Below are 12,073 nucleotides of genomic sequence, written 5' to 3'. Positions count from 1 at the left end.
TTGGGAAAATTTAAAAAGACCGCCTATTTTTTGCAATTGCACCGGTATAATTTGGTTGACTTTGCGTGACGCATGTATACATTATACGTCGCTTAAAGTGTTTTTGCGTAACGAATCTATTGTCGGCATCACACAAATTATATATTTTTTTTAATTATTATAAAATTTATTAAAATTTTAACTTTACTCCACAATAATATATTTTTGTAACAAAAATTCGATCCGAACTATAATAATAAATTTAAAGCTACTTAATAAATATATATATCATTCAATTTCTTAAGTGTTATACGTACAAAATAAATAAATTTAAAGCTACTTAATAAATATATATACCATTCAACTTAATGAGATACACATTCTACAAAACTAGTTTCAAAATTTCAACCGTCAAACTTGTTTATATATACTTTGAGATCGTATAAGCCAAAAATCGCAAAAAACAAACATTCAGAGATCAAGTAATGGGACAAAACTTTTCAACGATTATAAACAAAAAATCACGATTTAACGGTTATTTTAACTCCGATTTTGATGATTTTTTACAGCTACACTCTTAAACCCTATATGAATACAATGAATGAACTCAATCTTCGATTTAAAATATTTACATTAGTGGATACCACAAAATCTTATGTTATACTTAATGAAAGTATAAATAAACTTTTTTAAGTGTTAGTGAAACTATTGTTTTAATGGAATACACATTCTACAAAACTAGTCTCAAAGATCCAACCGTCCAACTTGTTTGTATATGATTCGAGACCGCATACGCCAAAAGTCGCAAAAAACAAACATTCAGAAATCAAGTAATGGGAAAAAAAATTTCGACGATTATAAACAAAAATTCACGATTTAATGGTTATTTTAACTCCGATTTTGATGATTTTTTTTACAACTACACTCCTTGACCTTATATAAATACAATGAATGAACTCGATCTTCAATTTAAATATTTACACTAGTGGATACTACAAAATCTTATGTTATACTTAATGAAAGTATAAATAAATTCTTTAAGTGTTAGTGAATCTATTGTTTTGATGGGATACGCATTCTACTAAACTAGTTTCAAAAATCCAACCGTTAAACTTGTTTGTATATGCTTCAAGATTGCATACGCCAAAAATCACAAAAAACAAACATTCAAATATCAAGTAACGGGAAAAAACTTTTTGACGGTTATAAAAGAAAATTCACGATTTAACGATTATTTTAACTCCGATTTTGATGTTTTTTTATAACTACACTCCTTAATCCTATATGAATACAATGAATGAATTTGATCTTCAATTTAAAATATTTACAATAGTGGAATGAGACAAAATCTTATGTTATACTTAATGAAAATATAAATAAACTCTAAGTGTTTGTGAATCTATCATTTTGATGGATCTAAATTCTGCATTTGGTAAAAATTGAGCTTTTCAAATTGAATCTATTACTTATATGAATTGTCAAATAATACAGCAATTTGAATCTGGTAATTCAACAAATTATAAATAAATTTATATGTTGCTTAAATAAATTATAAACTTTGTGCAACAGCACCTACGTCGTGCAAAGCTGTTTTGTGCGACGAATGTGTACCTACACCTACATCGCGCAAAGCTGTTTTGCGCAACGTAGGTGCACCTATGTTGCGCAATGTTGGGAAAAAAAGGGTAAAGTGTTCTTGGGGGGGTGTAGTTGAAATCCTAGGGGGTGAGGTTAGATTCTTTTTAGTTTTGGTTATATATATTTTTGGCTCTAAAATCCCACAAAATTCACAACTTATTGAAATCCTCCAAAATCTTAATTTTTTTAATACACATAGATTTGGATGGATTTTAAAATCCTTTAATTGACTACACCTAGATTTGAATGGATTCTAAAATCCTTTAAAATCTTTTAATTGACTACACTAGAATTTTAAAGTCTTTTAAAATCCTCTCAAATCCGAGTTTGACTACACCCCCTTTGGTTTGGCACCAAACTCTTGCGCAACGCACAGGAGGCGTCGTGCAAACGGCCTTTGCGCAACGGAATTTTGCGCGACAAAGACTAGCGTTGTGGAAAACTGTTTTGCGCGATGGAGGTGCACCTACATCTCCAAAGCTGTTTTGCGCGACGCTAGTCTTCGTCGCACAAAATTCCATTGCACAAAGGGCTTTGCACAACACATCCTATTTAGCGTCGCACAAACATACTTTGCGTGACGAAATTTGCTCCGTCGCGCAAACATGTTTTTGTACTAGTGTTAACCACTACAATCTGACAGGTGTATAAATTTTTATACAAAGGAATCAACACAATTAGTGGTGGAACCATCGATTGTTCTTGACTTTACTGTATGTCGTCTAATAAATATTGAATTTTAGATAAAAGACTCGATGCAATTAGTAGTATAACCACTAATATAAATTGTCTTCTATTTGGTCAGATATATCAGATATGAGACTTTACATTTTCAGCAATGGTTGGTGGTTATATGTAAAATAGTATGGCGAGGATCACAAAATATGTTCACCTAATATAAACTATATTACTAAATCGTGCGTAGACAAAAAGCAAAAAAAAAAAAGGTTCAGTTTGAGCTCATAATTAAAGAGTAAAATACATTTTTGCATTTCATGATGAACTTCTGATCCATCAACTCCAGATTATGTGCAAAGGAATACTGACTCTGCAGTCATTTTCAGAGCTTTTCATTTTTGGAGATGGACATCTTCTTGACTGAAGCAGTTTGACATGGATTGAGAGACAATGCACCACTGAAAATATTTTTTTGTTTCAATTTGAATATAATTGTACGAATATTTCAGTTTTAATATAATTCAATAAACTTTTTTATATTGTAATATCTTTTAAGATTAATATAATTACAATTAATTATTAAAATTAAATATAATTAATGTAAATTATATATCTAATAAATTAAATTTGAAAAAAAAAATTATAAAGTTTACCCGATGAACAATGTATTCGTGGAGCATGTATTTTGTGTTTTTTTTTTCTCTTTACAACTGCCTAAACTTTCGTTGGGCAAACAATTCTTTTTATCTGTAAATACACCGTTGACCAACAAAAAAACTGACGTCGGGTCAAGTTGGTCAATGCACTTTGCTCGACAAAACTATCGTTGGTAATTTCACCTGATGGAGTTTAAACTTTTGTTGGGGAAAATGTTGTGCAATGAGCTTTGCCCGATGAACATTGCCTAACAAAGTCCTGTCATGCAAAACCTTAGGTGACGAAATTTTATCTGGCTCAACGAGTACCTTTCTTCTGCAAAGAGTTTTTTTTTGGTATTGGATAGGGCTCTCTCTTCAATTCATTGAGTTTCGGGTTCAAATTCTCATCACTTAGCTTAGGGTAATAATATCATGTGTAACACAAATACCCTATTGTTGCATGATTTAGTGAACATTTCCAGTAACAAACTAATATGCGAGACCTACCGTAAAACAATAGGTTCACCAACTTCCTATTAGAATACAGCAAAGTATGTTGGTTGTACAAAATAGTTTTTCTTAAACTTTTGCCATGGAGAACATTTCTGCTAAGCTAAATATTACATTGAATCTCACTCATTTGAAAATCGGTCTTTGTATCTTCTGTTCTTGTCTATAACTCTTTGTGGATTTTTTTTTTTGCTAGGGTTCTGGATAATGGGGTCTCCATCCTTGAAGAGATTTTTCAATGTGACTGTCACACGAGGTGGTACACCACGTGTCCCTACATAAATGGTGAATTATGTGTGTTAAAAGATTAATAACTTAAAAATTAAAATGTTCCACCACTTGCATAAAAACACGTGATGTATCATCTGTATTCTCGTTACAACTAAAAATTTCTTCCATCCTTGGCGCAAGAATCTCTTTTGCCACGTACATCTAGTAGTGGTCCATTTACGCATGCATGCTTACCATGTGTGTGTCATATTTTTTTAGGGTAATTTTGCTTTATTACTCTCAAATTTTACAAAATTTTGCACTTTACTATATTTAGTTTTGTCATCTTACTTTCATACCTAAAGTTTTTTTTTACCACTTGTATACTTCCATTAGCTTTTCAGTCATATAAAGTTTATATGAATAATTTTATAGAAGTGCGATAACTTGTACCTTTCATGTCTGAATATATATGTCCTACAAAAGTAGTTTAAGACACCACCACCACGGAATTAAGGGTTTCATTCGTATATAATGTGTGCTACCAAACTTTTCTACAACACTTGGGACCTCTTTTCTGTATTGATGTTGACTAAAGTTTAGTGAAACATATATTATATGATGCGCTCTCTATTGTTGCTAAATTTCTTTTGATTTTTCACTTTCATCTAAAAATTATGAATTGTTAAGGGAGACACAAATATACAGACAGTTAACTTGCATGCGGGGGAAGCTATAAACTCAAACGTTTAAAATTTAAATAAATACTATGGGAAAACACTAAAATATAAATAAATACATGTGATTTAAAAGATATTGCAAGTATATATAGAGTTGACTTTTATTATGGGGAGTGGGGGTGGGGGAACTTTTTTGGGATTTAAAAAAAAAAACTCGTGATACTATTCACTTTAACTAAAAATCATATTTTTACACTAAAAAATCAAATCTGGTACTATTCACTTTACCCTTTATTTTGTCCTTATCATTAAAACTCAAAGTTTTTAAGCCTTTTTCATTAGTTGTCCTAATTTTTTTATACAACAATGAACAATGTCATGCTCATGCATCGGGTCTTTCAACCATTGGATGTGATGGACTTGCTTTTTTGTTTTTAGGTATAGAATGATAATTAACGTTAGATCTGTAACGTATGTTGTAGGGGTGAGCATTGAGTGAGTTGTTTGAGTTAGACTAATCCTTTAGCTAACCCAATAAACTCTGGTTGGAGTTGTTCAAATTCATTGTCATTCAAGAAAATTAGCAACCTTACCCACCCAAATCATTCTTAGACAGGTTGGATTGGCCGGGTTTCACAGGGTAAAACGGATTGGTTTCTTTCTCGTTCCTAATATGAGTATGAAAGACAATAATTAAATTGATGTTAAACTAAGCCTCAATCATGTGAATTTGATGTTGTTATACAATGTTACTAATACATAAATTTCAAGTATTCAAATCAAGCATCAATAAACTAGTGCATTTAAAATTTACTAAATTTCATGTATAAATCTATTAATGTACATATATATGTTAAATAAGTAAATGGCATTCGGGTGGTTTGATTTTAATCGGGTGAATAATACTTCAGTTCAGCCCAGTTCAACCCATCTATTAAACGAGGATCGAATTTTTACCCAAAAATAAAATATTAAAGTTTAAAACTCAACCCAACCCATATCGGATGGGTTGGTCAGTAGATCTACTAAAATGTCCACCCCTAAATATGTAGAGTAGAAAGAATCTAATGAGTTCCATTAAAGTTTTCCTCGTTGCCCAAAAAGGATTTAATTAAAAACATTCTCCATGCTAGCAAGAACAGCTCCACCCGATATATTTTCACTTCAGCAAACAGTAGCATAAATAAGTTCAAATAATGTGGTTGAAACTGAAAAAGATATTGCAGCTAGCACTTCTTTAAAATTCAAAGTTTTCAAGTCATTTTCATTAGTTTCTAATTTTTTTTTTATACAACAATGAACAATGTCATGCTCATGCATCGGGTCTTTCAACCATTGGATGTGATTGACTTACTTTTCTGTCTCAGGTATAGAATGATAATTAGCGTTAGATCTGTAACGTATGTTGTAGGGGTGAGCATTGAGTGAGTTGTTTGCGTTAGACTAATCCTTTAGCTAACCCAATAAACTCTGGTTGGAGTTGTTCAAATTCATTGTCATTCAAGAAAATTAGCAACCTTACCCACCCAAATCATTCTTAGGGCTGGTTTGGTATTGCTGTGCTTTGAAAAAAAGCTGCTGTGAGAATAAGCGGCTGTGAAATAAATCAGCAGAGTTTTTGGTAAACTTTTTTGTAAAAGTGCTTTTGAAAAAAAAAGCAGTCTGATAGTGGGTCTTTTCATTAAAGGAGCACTGTAGCTCCGTGTGCTTTGAAAAAAAACCAGTTTTCCAAAGTTGCAAATAGCAGCTTCAACTTTTTCCTTTGATTTCAGCTTATTCTCACAGCAGCTTCCAAAATAAGCCATTTTTTTCCAATTTACCAAACACTTAAAACCCTCACAGCTTTTTTTCATGGGTGCTTTTTTTTAAGCACATCACTCCCAAACCACCCCTTAGACAAGTTGGATTGGCTAGGTTTCACAGGGTAAAACTAATTGGTTTCTTTCTTGTTCCTAATATGAGTATGAAAGACAATAATTAAAATGACGTTAAACTAGGCCTAAATCATGTGAATTTGATGTTGTTATACAATGTTACTAATACATAAATTTCAAGTATTCAAATCAAGCATTAATAAACTAGTGCATTTAAAATTTACTAAATTTCATATATAAATCTATTAATGTACATATATATGTTAAATAATTAAATGGCATTTGGGTGGTTCGATTTTAATCGGGTGAATAATACTTCAGTTCAACCCATCTATTAAACGAGGATCGAATTTTTACCCAAAAATAAAATGTTAAAGTTTAAAACTCAAACCAACCCATATCGGATGGGTTGGCCAGTAGATCTACTAAAATGTCCACCCCTAAATACGTAGAGTAGAAAGAATCTAATGAGTTCCATTAAAGTTTTCCTCGTTGCCCAAAAAGGATTTAATTAAAAACATTCTCCATGCTAGCAAGAAAAGCTCCACCCAATATATTTTCACTTCAGCAAACAGTAGCATAAATAAGTTCAAATAATGTGGTTGAAACTGAAAAAGATATCACAGCTAGCACTTCTTACCTTTGCACAAATATTGACCAAATTTTTTTTTTGCACAAATACGTACGATTAATTAGCATATATAGAGTCCCAACTTAATTAACACAGGGCATCAAACTATGAAATATTTGCTTAAATTGGATAAAATTATCCTAATCCTTTACTAGTATTAATCCCCGACATAAAATGCGATGGGAGGTAATCTATCTGTTAACGTTAACTAAGTTTAATTGTAAGACTTTTCTTTTGTCAATTAATTATAAGACTTTATTATGATTATATTAGTCAACCTTACGAGTCTAAGGGTGATGATCCATGTCTGAATAAGCAACCTCTTCAATAATTTTTTTTGGGTGAGCAATAATAATTGTCACTTGCATGCTTATGAAAATACTACCTAGGCAACAAAAAAGAAAAACGAAAAGCAATGGCTAAACTGGTGTGTGGTTTTCGTGTGTCTTGAAATAATTGTGGGGATTTAAATAGATCTCAATAAGTTTTCGTGGACACAATACACGATCGACTCAAGCTTTTACATGAAAATTTAAAATAAATTGAGGACTGAAATATGATAATAGTTTTAAACTCTCCTCTTCTCCTTAATAATAACAAATTTATAAAAAATTAAAATTAAAAAAAAAGCCTTAGGGCTTAACAATTACATGGTAAATATTTCTTTGAGTTTTGTATTACCTAATCAAAGCTTAATGAAGACTTGACCTAACTGTTCTTAATCCACAAATCATTCCTACTAATGACCAAATTTACTTTGAATATGTTCATGAATTAATTCGAGATATAAACAAACGAGTGTCTACATCATTCCTCTCATAATGAATTCTTCATATATATAGTAATTTATGTGAACTTGTGAAAAGCGTTTGTGTGTGTGTGTATTAGTCGTTATTTGAACATAAATTATGTTATTTATGTGGCTTGTTATTAATTATTTAGAAAAGAAACTTGATTTTAAAATCTCTATATAAAAGAGAATAATGTAAAACCGACATACTTTTTAATATGGTTAGGTCTCACATACAATAGTAGAATTTAAGGAGAATTATTGTTTAAAAAGTTGGTGTGTTATATACCATCTGATTAATATCCACAACTGATAAAACAATCATGTTCAATTGAGATATATAGACAACTATAAAATAAAATACAGTATACTTAAGCTTGGAGTAGATGGTACATCACGTGTTTTTATGCAAGTAGTGAAAAATTTTAATTTTTAAGTTATTAACCTTTTAACACACATAACCCACTATTTATATAGCGACACATGGTGTACCACCTCGGGTGATGGTCACACTGGAAAATCTTTCGGAAAAGAACACAGTAACAACTGGGTCTCTGTCCTCTCCTGAGGTAGTTCCTACATTCTATATAAAATTCTTAGTTAAAGTATAGTTTATGCCAATATATTAAAAATTAAATAGACCCGATCGCATGTACTTGTTTAATATAAAACCCATCACTCACGAAACAAAAGCACTAATTAAAACACAAAGATTAAAAAAGATGAGGACGACAATGATAAATCCAACACTTTATCCAGCATCTGTTTATATAGATAAGAATCTCTCACATATTGCAAGTTGAAGCTAGTTGCACCAAGTTCACACTTCTAAATTAATTAACCTCAAATACTCTCTCTCTCTCTCTCTCTCTCTCTCTCTCTCTCTCTCTCTGAGTTACAACGAATAAAATCCCCCATTCATTTGCCCACATATCCTTTTGACCTACTTGTTATTATCCTCATCCTCATCAGCCACTACTGAAATTGCACTACTATTTGTTTGACCTAGCAAGCTGCTCATGGATCGGGCTTTAACAATCCCAACCTTCATCCGCTTCTTTGTAACCAGCAATGGCTTCTTCTCTTCCTCTTCACCTTCATTTCCTTTACCTTCACCGATATCACGATCATCCAGCAGCAGAACAGCTTTGGTGTCTTCTTTCAGCGGCGGTGACTCCAAGGATAATATTCTAGATACTGATAATTGCTTAAACTCAGTCTCAGTGGAAGCAGCTCTAGTAATAGTAGAAGTGGTAGTAGTACTAGTTGCCACTGCCGTCGACCGGCTTCTAACACTATTCATGCTCCTCAACCTACCCTTGCCCAAGTGATGCTCGCAAAGAGAGTACCCAACAAGTGTTTGTTGGAAACACCTCCATCCTCTTCCATTAACGCGACTGCACCGCGACCCCTCCATGAGTGCACCTCCTCTTGCCCTCTTTCTTGTTGCACTAACACCACTATTGACTCTATTATCATCACTGACATGATCGTCTTGCTTCTGACGATCATCTTCACCTTGTTGCTGTCGAGGTACATTTTTCTTGTTCGTCTTCGTTTTCATTGATTTCTTGTCTTTCTGATCATCCATTATCGTCTGTCTGATATTATTCGCTCCTCTCTCGAAGCTCCCTCTTCGCTTCTTCAATGGAAACGCTCTCTCTCCTTGAAAACAACTCCCAGCAGCTATACATATACATATACATACATAGACGAATGCAAACCACCAACAGTCACAATATGAATAACAATAATTGATACAATGCAAGCAAGAAATGGTAGAGACTTAAATTTTCTTGAATAATTTGGGTATAATATATATATATGGAAATAATATGAATATTTCACCTGGGTGAGAAGAACTAGACGACCCCGAAGCAAACCCGATTAATGTTTCTGCAACCAATATGCTTTCCTCCCTAAAAGAAACAACCACACCCAGAAGATCGATGGACCAACAACCACACACGATACGTAGATCAAATTCTAGTCCAGGTGAAAAAAAGGAAAAAGTAACCCAGAAAATAAGAAGTGCAACATGTATATATATAGTTAGAGTTTACGGTGTCGGGGACCATATTATATTAACCTATGCTAACGTGCACCGCATGGGCACATTTGTTAGGCCAAATATAAGGAGGAAGGAAATAAAACAAAATAAATAAAAAGGAGCAGCTAGCTAAAGGATTAGATTAGATGGGAAGGTATTGGTGGCTAGCCAAAGCTGATATAAAAACAGTATTTCCACTTACACTAAAATATTTTCTTCTCTTTTTCACTCCTTTTATTTTTACTTTTAATAAGGTGGGTAGGTAAATAAATCAAGTCTCCTTTCTATTGACCTTTTTTACTACAAGAAATTTCATGAAAGATGAGAAGAGATTACATGAAATATTGAAAGAATTGATAACTTTATTTATTTTCTCCATCTATCTTAGTTACCTGATTTCATCATCCTCATTTCCCTTCTGATCTCCTCCCTCTCTTGATTCTCTCTCATCTTCTTCCCCTTTCAATATCAATGGCTCCTGCAAAATTACACCAGGTATTATATGTATTATATATGTATATACATATATGTGGCCTTGTATTGAAACCCCAATGATGGGTGCAAATTGAAAGAACCATGAAATTAATCAACACAAACAAAAGTGCACCACCATGTAATTAACAAAAAAAAAAAAAAAAAACCCAACAAAAGGGTTGTGAGTTGTGAGCATTAAATTTCACTAACCAAACCACAATCTTGCTTGTTCTCCTTGTGCTTATTATCTCCAGCAGCATCAACAAAACCCCAACCTTTGCCTGCTCGTCCGATCGGCGAGACGCGTTGATCGGACGGCTGAGAATGGGGATGGCCCACATGGGCAGTATTCTGTACTGGGTTGGAGGGATTTGGAGGATCATTGCGGTGGTTGAGTTGCACCACGGGTGGTGGTGAGTAGTTGAGGTCGTGGAGGAGGGGATCTGATAAAGGCACCGGAGAAAGAGACGACAGAGGGAAGGGCACCTGTCGTTTCCGGATCCTCATCGGTATTTTTTCGGATAAGGAGATATTATTATTTGAGTTTTCTCAGGCCAGATTCTGATGCTTTCAATCACACAAAAACACAGAGAAAAGATGTAGTTCTAGAGAGAGAAAGTTAGAGAGAGAGCGGGGGTGCAAGAAAACCCAAAACCATGTAAAAAACTACTCCAAGAGAGAGAAAGTATCGAACTTTTATTTGTTGCACCAAAGAGAGGAGGGGGAGGGAGAGAGGTGGCACGTGTGGGACAGTCAAATGGAAGGGGTGGAGAGTGGAGGAGGGGCTGCACACGTGTGGGACAGGCTGAGCAGGTAGCCGGTAAAGGAGAGGAGCGAGGGGGACAGGGTACGGACGATTACTGCCAGGGTGGAAGGGGGAGGACGAAGAGAATACAAAATGATGGGAGTGGGTAGTTTTATCGTGTATACTTTTAAGAACGCATTGGTGGGTCCCATGTACCCTTGATGCCTTTCTCCTAATCCACAAAGTTCGAAGATTCGGACCATTGAAATTTGATCAAACAGCTTCAAACAGAAATTTACTTTAAAAGTTATAATAATTTTAACAATTAGATCAAATTTTAATGGTCATGATCTCCGAACTTTGTGGATTAGAAGGAAGAGATCCGGAAATGCTTCATTTCCTTTTAGATGTAACAACGACCCAGATCAGATGCCTTTCTTTGATTTTTCTTCTAATTTTTATTTTGAAATGTTAAGGAAACTCTCTCAAATATGAAATTATTTACAGTTTAACGTTAATTTTTGTGTCAATATTATAAAATATTTTACAAAAAAAAATAACAAAAGTCCATAAAAAGTCTCTTCAACATTTTTCTTTATTTTTTTTCGAAGAAATTGAGGAAAAAGGGAAAACTAGTTTCCTAACTCTCCCCACCACTTTCCTCTATCCAGTATCCACCATATATTCTTATTTGGTGCAATTTGTGACAGTAAAAAGAAGAGCATACGGAAGATGGGGATTTTCAAATTTTATGAAGAACGATGTATCAACAAAAGATCACGATAGCGTTATTCTCGCGTTGTGCAAGTTGCTTTTGTTTCTTTTTTGGATTTTTTATAGTACCCCGAAATATATAATATTATAGGTGTTTAACCGCTAGATATTTGTTTAAAGATACAAAAATCAAAGTCTAACCGGTAAAACGCCATATATTTTCTTCTAATTTTTATGGGTATGAAGAAATTTGAAACGTTTTTTGTGGTAGTGTTTCCAAGGCTGAAGAACAATGCATCCACAAGCTCTTTTGCTCATGTGCAAAGTTTTGTTCCTGGTTTCAGATGTGGACAGTGGCTACCTGCCTTGCGTAGACGTTGAGTGCATTTGGTGTAGTCATTAGTCTACTTCTACGAGGACAGCAACCCACTATGCTTCCAAGATCAATATTGGGATTGGAAC

At 33.6% G+C, this 12,073-nt stretch overlaps 1 protein-coding gene across 1 annotated transcript; it reads right to left on the bottom strand.

Annotated features, from left to right (window-relative positions):
- Positions 1–8,363: 8,363 nt before the first annotated feature.
- On the bottom strand, positions 8,364–10,851 carry LOC103449674 (uncharacterized). The gene is made up of 4 exons (XM_008389002.4): positions 10,363–10,851; positions 10,071–10,156; positions 9,477–9,547; positions 8,364–9,314 (listed from the first exon to the last, which is right to left on the bottom strand). Exons 1-4 carry the CDS (start codon positions 10,657–10,659, stop codon positions 8,572–8,574), a joined length of 1,197 nt encoding a protein of 398 aa, XP_008387224.2. The 5' UTR covers positions 10,660–10,851; the 3' UTR covers positions 8,364–8,571.
- Between the last annotated feature and the right edge of the window lie 1,222 nt (positions 10,852–12,073).

Source organism: Malus domestica, chromosome 12, assembly GCF_042453785.1.
Source record: "Malus domestica chromosome 12, GDT2T_hap1".
Taxonomy (NCBI): domain Eukaryota; kingdom Viridiplantae; phylum Streptophyta; class Magnoliopsida; order Rosales; family Rosaceae; genus Malus; species Malus domestica.
This window is presented reverse-complemented; position numbering and strand designations above follow the sequence as displayed.